This window comes from Alosa sapidissima, chromosome 1 (assembly GCF_018492685.1).
Source record: "Alosa sapidissima isolate fAloSap1 chromosome 1, fAloSap1.pri, whole genome shotgun sequence".
Classification (NCBI taxonomy): Eukaryota; Metazoa; Chordata; class Actinopteri; order Clupeiformes; family Clupeidae; genus Alosa; species Alosa sapidissima.
In genome coordinates, this window is record NC_055957.1 from 55,166,465 (window position 1) to 55,189,634 (window position 23,170).

At 39.4% G+C, this 23,170-nt stretch overlaps 1 protein-coding gene across 1 annotated transcript in view; it reads right to left on the bottom strand.

Annotated features, from left to right (window-relative positions):
- The window catches only part of wls (Wnt ligand secretion mediator), a 128,679-nt gene that overhangs the window by 10,963 nt on the left and 94,546 nt on the right, over nucleotides 1-23,170 (bottom strand). Inside the window, exons 9-11 of the mRNA XM_042110077.1 lie at nucleotides 21,317-21,460; nucleotides 19,965-20,048; nucleotides 19,647-19,800 (exon numbers count right to left, since the gene is read on the bottom strand). Coding sequence (XP_041966011.1) covers nucleotides 19,647-19,800; nucleotides 19,965-20,048; nucleotides 21,317-21,460 — 382 coding nt within the window. The remainder of the gene's footprint in view (nucleotides 1-19,646; nucleotides 19,801-19,964; nucleotides 20,049-21,316; nucleotides 21,461-23,170) is intronic.

Below are 23,170 nucleotides of genomic sequence, written 5' to 3' on the forward strand. Positions count from 1 at the left end.
CCGTTTTTGTTTTTACTTACACACCCTTACGCAAATGGAAGAATTTCCATCTTAGAACGGAGCAAAAAATGGCAGTTATTTGGTGAAAATGGGCAATGGGCAAGTTTGTTGTAAGCCCTGATTTATATTATTTGGTAGGCCTAACCACCTAGGCCTATACAGAACATTCAGTTTGTAGCCTTAGAAAGTCAGGAACGTTTGGATGAGGTAAACCTATATGACGGGATTACAGTTTTCAATTAGGCGCTAATTGCCAGATGAGTTTGCCAAATATTGGCTAGGCCAACAAAAATGGAACTGGCTGTTACATCATAACTTAAAGGAACCGTATGTAAGATTGTGGCCAAAACTGGTACTACAATCACTTTCAAATTACTGTAGAGCGGTGTATCCCCTCTCCCTCCCCTCTGACTGGCAGAGCTGGCAACCAGGATGCCGAAACACTACTGACTTTGTAATTAGTAGATAAGTGGAGGGTGGCACAACAGGCCAAAACACAACATGACAACATCAACATCAGTTGAGGGCTGCAACTTATTAACACTACTATTGTCAGTGATATAGGTATTTGAAATGAACATGATTTCTTAATGTCTGACATATCAGGGCCATTTTATGATTAATTGAAATACATTTTTTACATACGGTTCATTTAACTCATTGAGTGCCAAAAACGTAATATTACGTTTTTCCTTCCCATGCGTTGAGTGCCAAAAACGTAATATTACGTTTTTAGCTTTTTTTTTTTAAATTACGAAACTAGACACTCTTAACACACCTTATATGTGATTTTGGGAACTCTGTGATTAATGGAAATAAAATATATATTGATCGAAAACTCATGAAAACGCACAATCTGGACATTTTATCTGGACATTTTATCATAACTCGGTTGCTGCTTTGGGTCGAATCAGTGACAATGCACATCAGGTCAAAACCAGGCCATTTTCGTGGGTCTATCACTAGGTGGCAGTCTCGCCAGGTCTCGCTGATCACTTCCCGGAAAGTTTACACAAGTAACAGGCAACACTTCATATTTCATTAAAGACGTTATATCTCCATTTCTAGAAAAAAAAAAAAAAACAGCGATTTTGATGAAAACTAGCCACTGTTTAGTGGTAGTTTAAAGTAAGTTGCCATACGCCCTTTGGTGCGTAACAGGAAAATCCCCGACACTCGTAAAGCGATGTCTTCTGATTCTTAACAAACAAACATTTTTCCTCCAGGGCTCAATGTTCCATTAGTCAGCGTCCACAAAGTTAATCAAGCCGTTTAGGGCTGCAGCTATCGATTCTTTTTGTAATCGATTAATCTAGCGCTTTTCAATTAATCGGATATTTTTTTTTTTGCATTTTTAAACAACCAAAACGAATAATGCACAATTATTTTTTTAAACAACCAAAACGAATAATGAACAAAAATTACATGGCTGTAAAATGATCAAGCAATTGGCACAGAGGTATTTATTCTAACTCCAACATTTGGCTCCAAAACTAAGCCCATTTATTGCAATTTTCACAAGTTTCATGCTGTAATCTAGACCTGACATCAAAGTAAATATCTGTTTTATGTAGATTTCTACACCTGCAGCATTTGCCATTAGGCTACTAACAAATAATTTTACCATTAGGCTACTAAAAATAGCCTACCATTAGGCTATTAACAAATACTTTTACCATTAGGCTACTAAAAAATAATTTCTGGGGTGAGCCTATTGCTAACCTAGCAACCTGTGTGTGTGTGTGTGTGTGTGTGTGTGTGTGTGCACGCATGCGGTGCGTGAGGGAAGATGAGGGTGTATGCATGTGTGTAAGGAGGGGTCTTTTTTTAATGGAATACTGTCTTGCAATTGAACGTGAATAAGTTTACTACTTAAAAACATCAAAGCTAAACATTATATCATGACATCTACAAATACAGCATGTGATTAAAATCAGCCAACATCAATGTAGGCTATAGGCTATGTAGATACAGTAGATAGGCTAGATAGATTGATAGATAGATAGCCTACTTTATTGACGCTTGGTGAGTGGATGTTTTCGGTTCAGATGCTTGTTCTTTTTTCTTTTTGAGTATGTAATGATCCCAAAACTTTACTTGAAAACTTTAGACATTCTCTGCCATTTATGGAGGTTGTGGCTAGAAGGGATACAGCTAAGAACGGAAGTTCCGTAACAGATAGTGAAATATCGCAAAATCTCGACGATACCAGAGCCCGTTTACGGACGATACTGTTACTGTAACAATGGCAGCTTTCTTCTCGTCGTAGGCTACAGGAGTTTTGAGAAGTACCTCAGTAATTACAAGGAAGAAACCATGACTTAAGTTTACAGTCTCAACTAAAGACCGCAGTTTTGGTCAGGATAGTGAGTTCAGCTAAAAAAATGCTTTGTTTGTATGTGAAAATCACAAACCCCACCCCCCTAAAATTAAATTAAATAATATTGGACATATTGTGACTCTCTAACTCTTATCTTATGTAGCTGTAGAAGCAAGTCTCTCTGACGTTTATGTTACTGTTTCTTCACTACAATGGTACTGTTACCACACTGCACATAACTGTACTGTACATATCTGTCCATATGGTTCATACCATATTTATTCAGTTTTTCTTATAATATATTCTGTTCACTGCATATATCTATATTATTCATAATGGTACTGCCAATACATTGCACATACATAGCCTACATGTTGTGTTCTCTACAGATGGAGTCGAGTCTACATGCAGAAGTAGATATTGCATGTCAGGTTTCACAAGTTACGATCTCAGTCCAATTGTTAGCAGCTCCATCACAGCAAAGTTGGTTTTATTGTCTATGGTCCATCTAGTCTGAGCGAATTAGGGTTGAAGGTGGAAGTGAATACAGTAAAAGGATATTTGGTATCAATCGAACCGTAATTTCATGTAGATTAAGAATTTCAGGTGCCTACAGTGCATATTTGTATCAGAAAAAAGATATACAGCTTTGAATGGACCATGGTATAATGATTATTGGGCCAAAATCGTATATTATCACATATAGATATTAGCTGATATCTCCCATACTGGTAAAAGAATATTTACCAAACTTGGTGTACTTACTCACCATAAGTTCTTGATGAAATTAGTAGGTGTTTAATGTCTTGGGGTCAAAGGTCAAGGTCACGTGAGGTCATACTTGACCTGCAATGTTTGTTTTATACCTCTCAAGCAGATTGAAGGATCCTCATTAAACCCAGCACAAATAATTAAGCCTAAATTAACTGATAAGGCATTAAATATCATGGAGTCACAGGTAGAGGTTAAAGGTCATGAGGCTATAGCTGGCTGAGGCATAGAATAAACTATTTGAATTGATATTAAAAAAGATTAAGACATTTATTAAAGCAAAACAAACTTTATAAAAACAGTTATTTCAACTTCCACATCTTATTTTAGTATTGTAGTAGTAGCCTCTCTGAAACCAGGGGAAATGAAAATAATTTGCTGTTTTAAAAATGCAAACATCTGTGTGAATACCTGTTTTAAAATAACTGTTTCAGTTCATAAATGATATTGGAGTAAAAAACAAAGTACTATTACATAACATTCAGTACATCAATAACATTGTAGTTCATTTAGACAAGCTGAATAGCAGAAGTTTTAGATTCAATCCAAAGCATTTCTGTCAAACATCTGATAAATATAGTCATCTTGAGCTATTTCCTTCAACTTAAATTATAACGCCAGACAATCTATGTAAATGTCTATGTTGATAGAATAGTGTTAGAAATAAAAACTACCATTGCATTGCAATAGTTATACTTTGTTCTCTGAAGTTGGTAGTAGGCATAATAGCAACGGCAGCAGCGGACTGATATTACCTAGGATTCACACCTGGGTTTTCAGGATGTGAAGGGATGTAATCATGTGTTTCATAAAGGTTTATACTATTGCATGGGTTTTCATTAGTGCTGTCAAATGATTAAAATTTTTAATCACGATTAATCGCTGAATTCCTATAGTTAATCATGATTAATCACATATTTTATCATATGATTAAAATTCTATTAGGCTATTTTGCATTTCTGAACTTTCCAGGAGTCCATATTAACAATAAAGCAATTATTGTTTATCTTGATTGGGATTCAAATGAAAGCAAAGCAAGTTACTTTATTAACTGAACTTTAAGACATAGGTCTATTTGATTATTTCAAATCAAATTTCAAAAGATGTGCAGCAGACCTGAGGCAACACAATATATTCTTCAGAAATATAACGGATATAAACTGAAATAAATGCTACTGCAGAAGTGCATGCACAAAATGTAGGCCTACACACATTATAAAGGGCATAACAAACAGAAAATATTTTATTCATTATATTTGAGTTCAGTTGAAAATAAGGAACTTTTCAACATGAGTGCATTGCCATTGTATAGGCCTACAGTCTATGGTGCACTGTCACTTGCCACACACATCAACGCCGAAGTTTTTAACAGGCAAACACTGGATGAACAAGTGTTTTATGGAGCAGCGACCAAATATAACTGAATCGTGATTTACACGGCTGCAAAGTGCGATGCTGGTGTGCGGAGTTGTATTGAAAAGAATGGAGTCTAATGTAAATGAATGTCGAAAGCAGAGTGCATCGCAAATAGTAGCAGCCAAAGAGGAATGTTGATAACAGAACAAGTGACGGTGAAAAAAGCTTTGGCGGCACACAACTCATGCGTCAGCTTAGGCTACTACTCTTTGGCCGGCTTGTTAGCCCAACCAAGTGTGTGCAGCATGCCTTTACATAGCCTACTAACGGCGCATCATCATAAAGATACATTTGATCTGCATCACGCCCCATTTTAGCAGAACATTATATCATTGAAAGACAGCTAGTAATCACACGTTGACGGTACATCTAGTTATTAATTCACAGGACATTCAATCATTTTACTAACACGGCAGTTATGAAGAATTATGTTTATGTAACTTACTCATGTCGAAACGATGTACATTACCAACCTAATTCGTTTGCAATACCCCATGTATTATACAAATTTAGCATGTACACCATAATATCCCATGAAAAACTGTTAGCTTGCTAGCTAGCTAACTGTGGAACTTCAGTATAACATAGCCAATTATCTCACCTAGTTGTAGGAAATAGGCTACGTTCATATTACAAGTGATAGAATGAATGTGTGACTTATGTTTAGTTGATGTTATGACATGTAAAGTTAAGCTTGCTGAACTTAATTATAGTCAGCCATGGGCAGTTTGACTGTGCCTATCGATACATTCGTGACACTCCTGTTAGTAAACTGGAGAGAGCAAAACATAGGAACATGGTCACATTAATCCCATAAACACACAGATAACTCTTACACCAACCTTATTTTGTGCCTTTTATTCATGTTTGTTTCAAGATTTAGTAAGTTTACTATAAGCACTCTTCGCTCTCACTTTGATGCAGCATAGATTTCCATTATATCAGTCATCTTCCCCCTAAAAGGGGGCGTGTATGCAGCACATACAACTTTACTTTCCGTTCCATTCCATTCGTCCAGTGCGTATTGTTTAGTTTCCGGTCTGGCTAGATTGGTGTGGTGTTGTAGTTTTTCTAACGTTACTAGTTGTTGCAACGCCGTTAATAACGCGTTTAACTGACAGCACTAGTTTTCATGTTTTAGAAAAATGTAGTCATGAGTGTCATAAGTCTTAATGCCACTGCATTTGTTGTGAGCAGTGTGAGGTCATTTTATCTTGTGTAGGCCAGACCAACTGTCAGAGGAGTGGGGTGAGTGGAAAAGTACTGGGGGTACCAGGATGAGAGGATCACCTCCTTGCATGGTTAAGGGAGAGGGGGTGTTACCAAGCTGGTGAGGACTGGACAGGACGGGGATGAGGAGGCCACTGTGCCTTATGAGTTAGGGCCTGTCTAGCTAGGAAGAGAATAAGATAAGAAGACCTTATTTCACCAAACTGGAAGGAAACAGAAAAACGTAGGGTTACAGTATTTTACACATGTTACCTATGCATTACATAGGTTTGCATAAAGTTTTATGCATGATGGGAAGATGGTTTCCACCAATGTAAGCGACCCTGCTTGGTACTGATTGGTGAAGAGTGTTGATGGAGATGGCGTGAGAGGGTGGCACTTCTCAAGGGCTGAGGAGTATAAAATATAGTGTATAGCCATCCGTAGAGGAGATCTTGTCGGGGGCCCCAGCTGATGACATCTCCTCCCAATTGCTTTGATGGTTGGTCTGGACTTTGGTTGGGCTGTACTATCATTGCAATACAGTGAATAAAGATCAACAGTTTTCGGAAAATCTTCTATCTACATTGTCTCCTTCGGACACCTTGTTCCAGAGTGCTAAATTACTAAATAGTCAAGTGGTAATTGTTAATTGGACAATTGGATATGGAAGTGGACACTTTCTAGCCTGGAAAATACAGACCCTGGTAATCTAGAAAGATGAACAATGTAATGGCCAAACTCGAGGAGCGGCACCAAGCATGCATTTGAAAATCTCACTGCACGCAATTGGATAACACTAGACCAATGTTTACTCTGAATGATTCCGGACTTCGACACAATTGAATAACACTATGACCAATGTTTACTGACCTCCAACGTTGCAGCGCTGTTGTCATCAGTTTAGCTCGCCTCTGGCCCGCATATACATATATCAAATAGGCCGATTTGATTGGTTCCCCGGGATGAAAGGGGTAAAAGTAACGTGCATCATTGCTCGGTCCATTGTGCTCTCGCGAGAACTCTGGATTTCCAGGGTAGACATTTTCCACAACAATATCCTGATTGGAGTCCACTTCTCTGTTTACTTTTCGGCGGAGTACTACTAACCGCTGCTAAGAAACTAGTCCCTCAAAATGTTATGCGATCATTGAAATGCAAGGATAGAATAATGTTAGAAATAAAACCATCAACACAGACATTTACATCGACAGTCTGCTGTTATAATTTATTTGTCTGCCGTTATAATGTATTTGCCTGGGTGTACTGTGGAGTGGGTAAGACTGTTTTTAGTGGCAGGCAACACATACTGATGACTTGCGCTAGCTTAGCACCAGCGGACTGGATGAAACGTGTTGAAAACGGTCTCCACTGATAAATATCACACATGCTAACTTGGAAATGAGGTCCTATGTCCAAAATCCTGAACTACCCCTTTAAAAATGTGTTGTTGCCTATAGCAATGCTATAGTAAATCAGCTTTTGCAAGCCAGTGCAACAAGATGACAGCTCACCTCCACATTGGCAGATAACGCAAAGATCTGCGCATATGCCAGGTTCCTCTTCAAGTGCTGTCTCATCATCCATTGCAGTGAAATGGAAAATAATGAATCAAGACAGTACTGAGCACAACTAAATACTGATATTCATCCCAGGGGAAAATATTGCTTCTTACAACAGTCTCATCTTTCAGAAGCAAGATTTAGAAAATTAACTGCTATCCTAATACTTTGTGTCCCTTAATGTGCTTTGTAAGAAATTATAAGGTGGCTTGTAACTCATACAATTAAATCCCATTTTTTAAGAGATTGACAAATTCGTATTTAATTATATTATTGATATCTACCGTAAAATCTTCCAAAATATTTAGATATTATTTTTGCCCACCCCTAAATTCAACTGAACAGATAGCAACGGACATGCCACATTACTAACATCAAAACTGAAAGACAATGCTAGTCTTAAGGGTCACAGAAATTGCCAGGAGAAAGTGGACAACACCTTGTCCATGAAGGGAAAAATAGCAAGGGCCACAGTTACCAGTCATACTAACTTATGGAAAGTCACAACAGCACAGAAAGCTATAATTTACAGCTGGAAGTAGCACTGCTTGTACTGTGGCATGGGCAATATTGAAAGAGATATTGGTCAGGTCATGACTATAGTGTAAGTATTTCACTGTTATGTAACTACAGTACTAAGCACATTTGCCTACAGTAATTGCAATCAGATTCTTGATTCTTATTTACAAAGGAGGGGTATTAAACTCATTGTGCTGTAGATAGGGACTCCCTATGTCAAAAACAACCAAGTCTATGTTGTGCATAACATAAAAAAAATCACTATATTTACAGTAATTAAATTGAACATGGCATGTTGATTTAGCATGTTTCCACTGTCTATAACCTTGTATGTCAGGGGATGAAACTGACCTTACCCTTTGAACCCATGGCCCTGAGTCCCTAAGTTCATCTAACTTGTACAGACAATAAATGTACTAATCTTAATGAAGATCCATCAGTTTGCTTTGGTATGAACCAAATACTGCATGTGAGTTATTTGTGTGACCCCTTGTAACCTTGACCTTTGACCTCAAGACCTAAATTGTCTTGCCAGCTCTTTGACAACTAATAAGTAGGTAAGTAGACCAAGTTTGATGAATATCTTTCAATTGGCTTAAGAGATATCAGCTACAGTGGGCATCGCTTTCAACTGACCACTTCATTCGTGCATTACGCGGCGTGAAGCTGCGGGAAGCTTTAGTACCACTTTCAGCCACTGTGCGTCGCTCTAGTGGAGGCCTATGACTTATAATGCTGGGCTTATTTCAGGGGTTATGACGGATTACAAAGCAGCATCTTATAGTTTACGTAGAGCTATTAAAGATGCTAAGCGGCGCTATAGAGACAAAGTTGAAGCTGATTTCTTGGAGGGTGATCCAGCACGAGTGTGGAAAGGACTCCGAACCATCACTGGCTTTGAAAGAAAGTCCCCTCCTATGATGAATGTGAGTAAAGCCCTCCCTGATGAACTTAATGCTTTTTATGCTCGCTTTGACATGAAAAACACAGACTATATTGGACTAGCTGCAGCATGTGAAGCAAATGAGGATGCACCTTTCTGTGTCTCTGAGGTCGATGTGAGCAATGCCTTTGCTCACATCGAGGGTTAATTGTAGAAAAGCTACTGGACCGGATGGAATTTCTAACAGGGTTTTGAAATCCTGCGCTGCTCAGTTAGCTCCTGTGTTCACTTATATCTTTAACACATCATTGGCTCAAGAGACAGTTCCTACTTGCCTCAAGCAGTCTGTTATTGTTCCAGTACCGAAAAACAAAAGTCCATCATGTCTGAATGACTATCGCCCAGTAGCCCTGACGTCTACAGTGATGAAGTGTTTTGAGAAGCTTGTGAAAAACATTATCTGCTCATCCCTCCCTGCCTCCTTCGACCCCCTCCAATTTGCTTACAGAGCCAACAGGTCTACAGAGGATGCCATCTCAAACCTCATGCACACCACCTTAACTCACCTGGAGGAGGGGAATGGGAATTATGTGAGGATGCTGTTCATTGACTTTAGTTTCAGCATTCAACACGATAGTACCTCTCACCTTGGTCACAAAGATGAAGGCCTTAGGACTGAACACCACCCTGTGTCACTGGATATTTGACTTCCTCACCAACCGTTCACAAGTGGTTAGAGTGGGGGGTCTGACATTTGACTCATTAACCATCAGCACTGGTGCTCCCCAAGGCTGTGTTTTGAGTCCACTGCTGTACAACATCTACACACATGACTGCAAAGCCAACAGTAGTCATACCTCCATCATCAAGTTTGCAGATGACACAGTGATCTTGGGCCTGATTAGTAACAACAATGAAGAGTTCTACTTGGATCAGGTTGATAAGGTGGCACAGTGGTGTCAATCTAACAGCTTGACATTGAATATCAATAAAACCAAGGAAATGGTAGTGGATTACAGAAGGCAGCAGCAGAACTACAGTTACACCCCACTAATGATCAGAGGGCAACCTGTAGAGAGAGTCACAAGTTTTAAATACCTTGGTGTCCACATTACTGAAGACTTAACATGGACTGTTAACACTCAATATGTTCTGAAGAAGTCCAGACAACGACTCTACTTCCTTCGTCAGCTAAGGAAATTCAAAGTTAATACATCCATCATGAAGGCCTTCTACACTTCAGCGGTTGAGAGTGTTCTAACTGGTAGCATCATCACCTGGTATGGGAACTCCACAGTTAGAGATTGTAGTACTCTGCAGAGAGTAGTGCGCTCAGCTGAACGTACTATAAGAACTCAACTCCCTGCTCTACAAGATATCTATTCCAGAAGAATACTCCTAAGAGCCCAAAAGATTCTGAAGGACTCTTCTCATCCTAACAATGGATTATTCCTACCGCTGAAATCAAGAAGACGCCTATGTAGTCACAAAGCCAGAACTGAGAGACACAGGAGAAGTTTTTATCCCCAGGCCATCCGAACTCTGAACTCACACTATACTGACTTTGCACACATTCACTCCTCAGCACTCTCAAACATTTCCCAACTCTGAACTCACACTATACTGACTTTGCACTCATTCACTCCTCAGCACTCATGACCCCCCCCCCCCCCCACACACACACACATATCTGACTTTCTCCAACTTTTGCACACTTTTTATTTATTATTTTTGATTTCTCCTCCATCTACCCATGTCCTTGATGGCCTAGCCCCCCCCCCCCCAACACACACACTTACATCATCACTGTCATCACTTCACATACATACAGCACACTGCTTGCTACAGTAAGCCTCCTCTACATACTTGCTGCACACTGCTGCCCCCCCCCCCCACCCCCACATACACAGCACATTGTCTTCAGGATCTTCTCCAACACACATCCTCTACATACTTACAGCACACTGCCCCCACCTACCCACACACACACACTACACACACAGTCACTGCTCCACTCCCCTCCCGCCCACACACACATCTTCACTGTCATCACTCACATACATTACATACAGTACTCTGCTTGCAATAGTAAGTCCCTGCCCCCCCCCCCCCCCCCCCCTACATACACAGCACATTATTTCATCAGGAAGCTTCTCCAACACACATCCCCAACATACTTACAGCACACTGCCCCCCTCCCCCCAATACACAGCACATTGTCTCATGAGGAAGCTTCTCCAACACACATATTGCACACTGCCCTCTCCCCACATACACAGCACACTATCCCATCTCCCCTGTCATCCCCCCAACACACACACCAAGACCCCTGGCAGTTGGGTTAGCCCCTTGAGCCGTGGATCTGCCCAAGGTTTCTTCCTTAGTAAGGGAGTTTTTCCTTGCCCCTGTTGCTCTTGGGTGCTCCTTGTTGGTGCCCCCCACCCAATCCCAATCCTCCCCCACCTTTTTTATGCAGCCCTTGCCACTTAATCTACTAAACCCCTCTTCTACTGCACTTTTTACCCCCCCCCCCCCCCCCCCCATTAATGCACAAATAGGCTGACACCAGACATAATTTCACTGCATTTCTTACTTCCAGTAACTATATGCATGTGACAATAAACTTCTTTTTATCCTTGTATCCTCTATCACTGTACATCGCTCTGCCTGCTTCTGAAAAAGCAGGATCTACCATTAAACATAATTGTTGCCGAGAGTAATCCCAGCCTACGAATTCAATAACAAAATAAATCATGCATAATTAAACATTACCTCGATTTAGGCTACTTGGGTATGGCTTAAGGCTTGACTACACGGTGGTAACGAAAATCGAAATCGAAATTTGCTGTCTACATTATTGTCAGTGTTGGGGTTAACGCAACTACGCAAATCAAAACAGTGGTGTGACAATTGAGCCAGTAGAGAAATAACTGTTCAGAATTAATCTGTAGCCTTGGGTAGGCTTCTGCAGAAAACAAATGTTGTTGCCGATTTAATACTATCTGGCCACGTTTTTAACAGGCTACGCAATAGAGGCTTAGACAACTATGACCCACGTTTTGGTTTCGTAAATTAATTTGCCCTACTTCTTGACTGCAATGTAGTTAATTGACTGCTTGACATGTAATTTTTATTTTTCTGTACAATAAACAAATACATCTGCTTTATGCCGCAGAATTACATTCATATTTGGAACTTACATAGTCCAATGCATCAGTTCCACTACGTTAGTGTTTCCCAAAACCATAGTAGCAACGAACGTTCGCAACCACTATCGTAAAGTTGTGTAGTTACAACTACACCTCTCGACCTGTGGTAGAATGCTAGAAGCATAGTTCCAGGGATCTTCATGTCAAAGACATCACTGACGCCAGTTATTTGTTTGCAAATTAATAATTATAAATATATTTAGGTTTCTAATTGATATTTACACTTCTAACCACCATACATCCATATTTTAAAATGCCTAAGGCAGAAAATACATAAATTAACAGTCAATTTGCAGCCATGTGCACGTAAGTAAAAGTCACACACTTGCAGATAATAATAAGGTGGTGCGCACTTTTTGACGAGTCAGCTAAGAATATGTAGCCTTTGATTTTCATGGAGGGGGTCCTTGTTAGTTTACGCAAACCAAGCCAAGAAGGCTGATTCTGATTTTGATAATATGATCTGCACAAAAGATAAACTTAGGTAGACAACGATGTCAATATTGTTGTCAACGTCTTAACCCAGATTCGGACTCTTGGACAGGGGACTGGTAACTGCTGTGCAACGGCGGCTGTCATCTGCCGGCCTTAACGCAATGCGCCACAGAAGTATGTGCAGGTGCCCGTTCACGTGCTACTAAACGTCATTAACCACCTTAGTCCAGACTACTGAAGTTTGGAAACTATCATGGTCCAAACTTACAGTACTGAACAATGCATCCTGTTAGTAAAAAACTAACCTCCGTAGTTGTACGGGAAACGCCCCCCAGATCAGCTTGTAGGCCATTAGCAATCTGTTTATTTCATTTTATAAGGCCTACACAGTATATCACATGCCACATTCTCACTTTCAATAGACAGATGCAATAGCCATTGGTCAAGTATTGAGTATAAAGCAATTAAGATAGTACCCTATACAAAAAGTACTTCATATCATAAAAAATTGTTAAAACGAATAGCATTTTGCAACTTGACAAAATACTGCATTAAATATCGTAGGCACAGGAGAAAACTTGTACATCCATTGGCCCATGGGGAGATCACATGCCAGTTGCCTCTCCCTTCAGTATGACTTGTTTGGCTGAGCTTGTTTCGTAAAAAAAAAAAAAAAAAACTATTGCAGATATCAATTTGTTCATGGGTTTGGCCTCACAGCAGAGGCTTAGACAACTATGACCCACGTTTTGGTTTCATAATTTGCACTACTTATTGACTGCAATGTAGTCAATTGACTGCTTGACAGGTTATTTTTATTTTTCTGTACAATACACAAATGTATGAGCTTGTTTCGTAAAAAAAAAAAAAAAAAACTATTGCAGATATCAATTTGTTCATGGGTTTGGCCTCACAGCAGAGGCTTAGACAACTATGACCCACGTTTTGGTTTCATAATTTGCACTACTTATTGACTGCAATGTAGTCAATTGACTGCTTGACAGGTTATTTTTATTTTTCTGTACAATACACAAATACATCTGCTTTATGCCGCAGAATTATGCACTTGGATAGCCTATAGAACGGGCACATTTTGGAGAGAACGCACGCAAGAATCTGTAGGCTATTTGTGGCTGGTTACCAGCAAACAATGTTTAATGCATTGACTCAAGACGTCAAACATTTTCTAAACAATACAAACAGAAAGGATGCAGCAGGCAGCAAATGTAGAAGAGTCATTTCCAGTGGAAGAACAAAATGCTGAATGAAGCCCAAATTTATGAAGGCATATCTGGCAAGTTGTTATTTTTTGAAGACGTAAATGGTTGGGCTATAGGCCTAGTTTGAAAGAAGGAGACCTAAAGCGTGAGCAAGCCACACTATCCACAGCTGTGGTAGCGGGGGTAGGAGGATTACTGTTAGCGCAGGATTTATATAAAATTCTTCAACAGAAGGCCTGCCTCGAATGCAGGCTTGTGGTTTGCGCAGCCTACAGTAAGTAGGTCTAGTGAGTTAGGAGTCCTCTAGACTTCTTTTCAGCTATCTCAGAGGTGGAAAGTTGAGTTCGTTGGGGGCAGGGCCGGGTTAACAATTCATAGACCCTTGGGAACAAATGTCTGATGGCCCCCCCTGCCTCCCAGCCAACGTGAATCGGGCGGTCAGTTAATAGGCCTATCGTGAAGATTTGTATTGCCATTTAAGGCACGAGCGCATCTGTGAGGCCAAGCCTCACCAAGTAGCCCGTTTATTTAATTAAACTGCTTATAGGCTATGCCGAAATAGTTTCAACATTTTGAATATCAGTGTCAGGTGAATTAGGAAATGCCTTATGGCTGAAAGCTGCTTGGGATCCCCCCTGTCAAGCAATAACCATACAAAAAGTTAAAAACAGATGACGCATCACTGACATAATGCGCAAATAATATAGCCTAGATATTCCAATATATTCGAATACATGTGTTTATTTTAGAGGGGATATTCGAACGTCATTTTTGAGCAATTTTGACAGCCCTAGTCCACTGTAGGCTACGCCAATCGTCTATTAACACCTTCCACTAACCCCGGTGAGTGGGGGTCGCTATAATGCGTGTGAAATAGCACCATTGAGTAGCCTATGCGAAATAGCCTTAAAATCGTTCCGGTGTTGTGTGCCTTCTGGTTTCTCCACCTACTGGTTTCCTTGCGCGTGCATGCGCTGCAGCAGTTGTCAGACATTCACAAACAAGTTGTTTTAGGCGGTTTGAAGTCGCTTTTCATACGCCATGAGCGCTCGGCTACATTACAGCCACTCGGACAAAAGACATGTAAAAAATATATGTTTTGAAAACTAGCATTGAACTGGATTCGATCCCGCAAAAGCAACACACGCGTGACTCTCTCCATCCTGATTCCTACTTTGAGCCAACTAATATGTTACGCGAATCAATTAACTATTGTAGGCTACCATTAACTAATAATGTAGGCAACACCCAGGTAACATGTTGTCCAGGCTATCTGAAACAAGGGGTTGCCTGTCATCTACAACAACTGGTTACGTTGGGCTGCTACAGTCGTCAGTGCACTGTGCACAGTAGGCCTATGCTACTCTTTGTGGTTGATCAACTAAAAATAAAAGATGTATTTGGTGATGACGTTATTGTAGGCCTAGTAGACCTAAATTCTGAGAAATTAAATGGTACGAGAAACGATCTACATAGCGCACCAGACCGCGATGTCTTCAAGGGTTGAATGAAGGGAGTTTGCAAAAATTAGTGTATTTTTCAAGTCAATAAACATTCTTAATTTTCGAATGTCTGTCAGGGAACATCTGACTTTTAAAAACCATAGGCCTGGTAGTCGCTCAGACAAGGAGTTATAAGATAAAGGCAATACTATTTGTGTCACCTAATGCAGTTCAGTGAATTAGCAAGACACCATCAGAAGGCAACAATCATAAAGCACAGTGCGCGCGCGCGCTCTCTCCCCTGCGCATAAAGCTGTCTGCGTGTTGTAGGCTAGATTTGCGTGAGTTCTTTCTATCTGCTTACTTTTGTGAGTTGCGACCACCTAGGCTATGTTATAGACGTTCTATGAGATACCAGTGTTTAGCTGTGTCACAAAACAATAAGCTTTGTCAGACTACTTTTAAAATGATATTCAGGGCAAAATACATTTTAAACATTCGGGGCTGAAGACCCGACAAAGCCTTGCGTTAATTCTTCAGGTGGGAAGTGTCAGGGATTTTCATACGAGAGACGCTCTCATTAGTGGTTAGTATATGAAGTAGGGAATTGACAGGAACATATCCAATCACATTATGAGAGATGCTGAATTTAACATAAACTGCGAGGTTTGATTTTAAATTAATGTAAATTTAGCCGGGACTGTAAGCTGTCACACGTGGGTGCTCAATGTTTTCAGTGGGTGCCCGAGAGACGGAGCATCCACGGTATCGGCACCTATGACAAGCGTATCTCGCGGTTGCATCCATTACAAACAAACATGCAATGTGAACGTCTGGGATTGGGAAGAGCACTAAATGCTCTACTGAATAAGCACGAAGTCAAACCTTTAAATGAAAAACACTCTTTAATAATCAAAGAAATAAACGCTAATGAAGTAAACTTGTGACCATCAAAAATAGTTTATCGCCTGTAACTCCATGATAACAGGACGTAACAGGAAGGCATTTGGCTGAGCAACGGAGGTTAATATGCTCTATATTTTGTCCAAATGATGTCTGTCTATCATCGTTGCACTCGGAGAAAACCAGAATGTTTAATTTGTCCTGCGTTTCTTCTACGGCTGCAAACGGGATTCACTCGCAGTTAACCAAATATTTCTTTATTAGGGCAGGGCAGGCATATTTCTGGCTATTAAATTATTTCTAAACCAGTCTGCTAAAGTCTGTAGTGAAGTCTGTGTAGGGTTTTCCAGGCTCCATTTCTTTTTACGAGACACCCTGCTCACTTGAGACCTCTGCCGGTTGTTGCAGCGTCGTTGCAGCGTCACTGAAAAAATACAAATTAAAGTCGCGTGATGCCGCGTGATCCCGTGCGCGGACCGCGAGGGAAGCTGGCCAAGTCGAAGCACTGCCCACTGTAATATCAAGATGTACTAACATACGTTTTTGGCCCAAAAATCATTGTGCCATGCTCCATTCAAAGCCCTATATATTTTTTTTCGGTAGAAATCTGTGCTGTAGGCACCACAAATTCTTAATTTACAGAAAATTACGATTCGAATGATACCAAATATGCTTTTGCTGTATTTACTTCCACTTTCGACCCTTTTCTAGGCTAATTCGCCTGGACTAATCCCCAAAAGGGAAATGACAGTGTTCGGTGTGCAATTGAAGCAACTCTTTCACAACGATCCATAAAAATAGTTTTAAAAATAGTTTTCATTTATGAAACGGATATCCATGGCTGAGACGTCTAGTTAGATCGTCTTTAATTATAAGTTCTCGTAACGCGGCGTAAAGTTAAACTTAAGCGTCCGTATATATTATACTTCTTTGGGACACCCGTGATCATAATAACTAAACTATTTATTTTGTAATAGTATTTCTAATATGAATTTATAACATAAAAGTGATGTTGATGTTTGCAAAATAGCTATTTTTCTTTGGAATATCCATGGGAATATCCATAGTATATTATGTCTATGGGAATATCCATGATAGCTTCCTACTTCCTGTCCTGAGATTTCACTATCTGTTACGTAACTTCCGTTCTTAGCTGTATCCCTTCTAGCCACAACCATTTATGGACATCTGGACTCCGCCATCGCGCCAGCTAAATTCAGAATGTATCACGATTCACGCACTAGTGGTGTGCTTTCTGAACAACGGTCCGTGTGGAACAATCAGATCCCTGCGCGTATAGTGCACGCCATAGGAATTTAACGAGGCTTCGAGGCAGGGTTTTTGCCTCGAGTAATTTTTGTAATAGAGTTATTCGAGTAACTCGATGAATCGTTTCAGCCCTAAAGCCGTTCAAACGTATCTTTAGTACCAAATGAAAACAAGATCTTCCTCAAAAAACTTAGGCTGTGTGAGTGAGAAACCGATAGTGCTGAGTGCGGGAAAAGTTGAGGACAGAAGATTTAAAAATAACGTTCACTGTGCTTTAAGCGTAGGCCTACAGAAAGACTAAAAAACATGTTTCTTATTCAATAGCACTATTGTTTTTTCTTCATTCAGAGCTCATGACAGCCAGACAGCCTTTGCATAAAGAAATAGTCTATAGCCTGAAAACACTTTCATAACTTTTATGAATTATGAGTAGCCTAAAATACGCATTGATATGCTGTTCTTATCAATGAAGACATCGATTTTGGTTGGTTATTACATAATGCACCATATTATTACATTTTCATCCATTTTTTCCCGCAACACCCTAATAACAACCGCAATATGTAATAACTTATTACATAATGCGGCAAAATTTATTACATAATGCAGCAGTTATTACATAATGGCGTGAAAATGTATTACCTTTTTCTCGAGCTATTACATAATGCGGTGTTATTACATAATGCGTACATAATGCGTTGTTACAGCATACAATCTGGCTCTCTTTAGACTACAGATCCTTTACAACTGTTTCCTCTACCCACAACTGTTTAAAAACAAGAGTCCTCACTACTATAATTCACTATTTAATAATTTAACTATTTAAACTACTGAACTATTTAACTCAACTGTCAGTTTGTAACACTACCGGTTACACAAATGGGTGTCCATAAATAGAACGGGATTGTTCTGTTGTAAAATGTATACTTTGCATTATTATGTGTGGTGAAGTGTGCATTAATGCAAATGAGAAATGTTTCCCTCTAACTAAATGTAGATTAGGGTCGTTTGAATGTTAAAAAACATATTTTTTATTTTTAGTTTATCTTTTAATTTTTGCATTGTTTGTGGCTTATGTCATTAGTCAATGGTTTGCCGAATGTGCGTGTTTGTAAAATGTGAAATGGTCACGTGGGCAAATGACGCCGTCTTTTTATGAATGAACGAAGGAGGCCGGGGGGAGGCTACTATTTTAATCCGTGAGAGTGAACGCAGGCCTGCAGGCCGCTCTGGATGAATTACGCCTAGAAATTTTTGGATTACTTTCACGTCCTGGAGTAACTTCGGTATCGGTGAGCCAGCTGACTGTGTCCTTTATTTGTTTGTGCGAGGCCTGCGATTTCTTTGGAAGTGGAAACTGGGAAATAGGCGAAAGCACGGTGTATCGGAGCGCAGTTGTGCCGATTGAGTCGCAGAGATTTTGTTTTTGGATTATTATTTGGTGCACGCTGAGCGGAACTGTGGATTGTTTGGACTGAGCACTGAAACAGAGCAATTAAGCGAACTGTTCACGACAGGGACACTTCCACATTGTATAGGGGGGAAATATTGTGAGGTTTATTGTGCGATTGTGTCATATATGGAATCCAATACGGGAGAAATGTGATGTGGTGCAATTTTTACAATACAACACGTGATAAATCAACTATCTGTGTTCATCTGATTGTGCATTAAATGTGGGTACCATAATTAGAGATCTATATAGACAACGTCCCTTCAAGGAGATTATTCTTTTTAACTTAAAGAAGTAAAGAAATTATTCTATTTGCAAAGAACCCGTTTTTCAAGTTTAACACAGCTTTTATTTTATGAACATAAGGGTTGATTTGTTATAAGTTGTCATCCACTATGACTCCCGCCGACTGTTTCCTCTGCCCACAACTGTTTCTAAATAAAAGTTTGTTTTGCATTTTATGTTAATATATGTTTTGCATTTTCATGCACTGGCAATTTCATTACATTTTCTAGTTTTTTTGTGTTTTGCCATTTCCTTTCTTTTGTTTCATATCAATTTCTACCAATAATTTAAATGAAAAAACTGAAGATTAATCTATAATGATGCTAAGGTTTTTGTGACCAGTTCAAGTGCTGCAATTATTATGCTTTGTAAATGGCATTTTTTCACAGCAGATGCCTTGAATTTGTTGATTGTTATGCCATATTTGTATCCCTCAATCTGTCCATTACATTTGATAAAATTCCCCAGAAGTTGTCATTTAAGGACTTTCTGCAACTAAGGGCACTGCTGCTGAAATTTCTATGGGAAATTAATATGCCATCTTATTGGGTATGGATTTCAATACCCACTACAAATTGTTAGTGGATTTACTTGATAGAAAATTGTTTATGTCATGAATGAGAATAATTTAGTTTTTATGATATGGAACTATGACATGTATTTAATCCCAATTCCACTCATAAAAACATAATTGATCTCATTTTTCTCCGAAGGGTTGAGGAATTATCTTTCTGTAAGTGAAGTCCTTACCACTTGACTGCTCATCGCCGTAGTGTTTATGTGATGGTGCATACAGGAACAGAAGTGCAAAAACGTAGAGGTTCCACATGCCGTATATTCCAGTGAAGAATGCACTGTTCACCTCAACAGTGTAGTCTCCCCAATGCCAATGACCTTCATTCACCTATTTTTTTGTATAAGGAGACCAGAATTTGCAATCACAAGCCCATAATATTGAAGCATAGAAACAAAATCCTGTTTTTTTTTTCAGAACTCAACACAAATACACAATGTTTTAAAATGTAAATTAAAATATGATTTATTATATGATTTATTTAAACAGCATACCTGACTGATGATGAAGAAAATGACAGTCATTGCTGCACATGCCAGTGTGACGAGCATAAGAAACTTGAAACGAAAGATTAGACCCTGTGAGAAATTGGGGTCAGAAATGATAAGGTATGGTTATTCTATTGTGACTTACAAGGGATGATACATTGATAAGACTTACAAGGGTGGTAAAACACCACAGTTTTCACGGTTGAGAAAGATTTGTTTGAGGTTATCTATGCAAGGTTCACACCAGTTCACGGAAAGAGGGGTTCACATACCTTTTGACACTAAGGTCATATTAGACCATTTAGTCAATAAATTAGCAGATGCATGCATTGCTTTTGCAGTGGCAAGGTTAAACTTAACGTAGGGAGAATAACAGAAACCAATGATTGACAATCAATTATGGTTTTGACATTACTCAGGCATAAAACCTAAGAAATGTCGAGGTGTACCAGTAACAGGGAATTGACTAAGTTTACAATGAGAATCTTTGAACTAAAAAAAAATGTGTCCCGACAACTAACATTATCACAGACAAATGACTATACCACCTTATCATAGGTGAACTGTGTAACATAACTGTTTATAGTAGAGCCTATGTCTATGTCTTTAGGCTCCCTGTGAAATGTATTGTTATTCCAATGATGTTGATGTAACATGAAAGTTTTCAAGAATAATATAACTTAATGTCAGAGTGCTCAGTCTTTCTACCTGAAGAACATGCTTTATTTGAGTGTTAACAGTTTATTACTGCTCAGATCAGCAGTGACATCAGTTTCCTCCATTAATCCTTTTCTTAACTTATTCTGTTGTAATTATAAATAATTATAGCCCACCTGCGACTGATATCTACGTACACACCATCAGAGCATAGCAACTTGGGACAAATGTGGGAGCAGTGTCACTTCAGGTGGATTTTCAGAAAATCAGATTGGTTATTAGTCTATGATGACATGATTAAAAGCTCCATTGATGGCCTAATTGGATAAAATCTGTTGCCTTCACTTTGCTATCGCTCACTTGCTCTTGCACTCTCTTGGCGTAACTTGCTGCACCCTGCGTTCCCCTTTATATTTATCCTTTTTGCACCACATGTCCATATACTGACTTACACCAGTTTTGCTTTGCCTTACACATACTGATTATTGTAAATATTTCATATATACTTTAGTGTTGTCTCCCCTTCATGTCGCTTCCACCCTGGGCCAAGTGGTCACAACATAAGCTTCACAAACCTTCGATCATCACTATCCTTTCCTAAATAAACCCTACTTTGTAAACTAGGATAAAATTGTTGGTGTAAATTTGGGGTCAGGCATCTATGGATCCACAATGGCTTCTTTATGCAAGTATGAACAAACCTCATAATGAAGCCGACGTGCTTTGGTCATGGCAGGGAGTGATGAGCGCTTGCAACTAATGTTCCGGAATACCTGGAAGACCATGAAGCACAGGAAGAGAAAATAGAGACAAGCACAGATTCCTGCCACAATGATGAAGGCCATCTGAATGATACTCAATTAGGGAAAACATAAAATGACAACAAAAAATGTCTGCACTCAATGCAAATTGCAATATGTATACCAAATCACAAATAAAAGTATATTTAGAAATATTAATTAGATAATAAGATTTTCGGTCCAGAGTCAACCAAATCAAAGATCCCAGTTATCACAATAGCCTATTGTGATAAGCCTACTCAGGGAAGAGTTACTGCTGCCTGAAGACCTGAGGAAAAGCTTTTGTCCAGTCTATACACATACTGAATAAGGACTATGCCTGGGACACATGACAATGCATTCACTTTACATCTGCTTTTGGGCCATTCTACCAGAAACATACATTTCTGTCATATTGTGTAAACATGTACATATCATTAATCATCAATTCATTTTGTATCCTTTGTTGTGTTTTGGGGCAGTGATGGCATAGTGGCTAAGGACCTGAGGGATATTCCATCAAAATGAAGGTGGCACTTAACAGATATACTGTAGCCTGGCTTAAACTAGCATAGACTTTCACTTGGGGCTGAAGTTGTTCCATTAACTCAATTTAGCTGCATCTTGCCTTTGTTTATTCAAGCGAGGCTTAGGTCAGCTTCATGTCCGCTCGTGCACAAGGTAGAAAAGTAGATCAACACAGTAGATTGACGAAAATAGGATATATGTCGTAAAATTAAGGCAATACTAGAGGATTTCTGTTCAATTTACAAGCGCCATTGAACAGAGAGAAAAAAAAATGAGATAGTTGCCTAAATTGGAGAATAATGAAAGCATACATTTATACAACAAGGGTTCACTCCAAACTAGGTGTAGGTGGCCATAAAAGAAATTGGTATCCACATAATATCGCCTATTGTCTGAAATAAGTCTCATAGTTCTGCCAAAGTGTTTGTGGAATATAAAGATCTGAAATGCAATGGTTTCAATTTGTCATGTAATGTTTAATCTGTGTAGCACACAGTTGTTTTGACATTCATGAACAATCATCAACACATGAAGTGATTTTAAAATCATTAGTAGCCTAGGGCAGCGGTTCCCAAACTTTTTTTCCTCGCGGACCACCTTTTACATCCTGACTCGGCTTGCGTACCCCCACCATCCGACACATAAAAACACATTCTATTGACGCATTCCAGGCATCATGTTTAATTAGCCACCCTACATGATAACAAATGACAATATCAAAATGTGCAACTGGTCTATGAGCTCTCACGCTAAAAAAGCTGAGTTGGAGAACAACATTAGACTGGTTAGATAGCACCTCACTGCAAACCATGCACTGTGGCTTTGGGGTCTCCAAATCCATGTGAAGCCTAGGCCTATATGCCTCATCATACTATAAATATATAGATTACACATAAATTCCCTTTCTAGTCATAAATGTGGGAAATAGTTCGATTCGATTGAATGTAACCTAATAGAGGTGCACTTGCGTGACTACAGAAAACAGTTTAAGATTAAATCTGTTAGCAAACATCATAAGGCACAAGAAAAGTTTGGACTTAGGGCCAGATGTACTAACACTTTTGCGCCCGCTTCAGACATATTTGTTTCGCAACATGCACGTTAAAAAATGGCGAGGTACGTACAAACAGGCCGCAATGACGTAAAAGTGCAGACTACCCATCGCTGGGGGCTGAGGATGTCAAATTGCGCAAATTCCGTCTCATGCATTATGCATTCATAGAAGGGTAAGGAGAAAGTGGGAGTTTC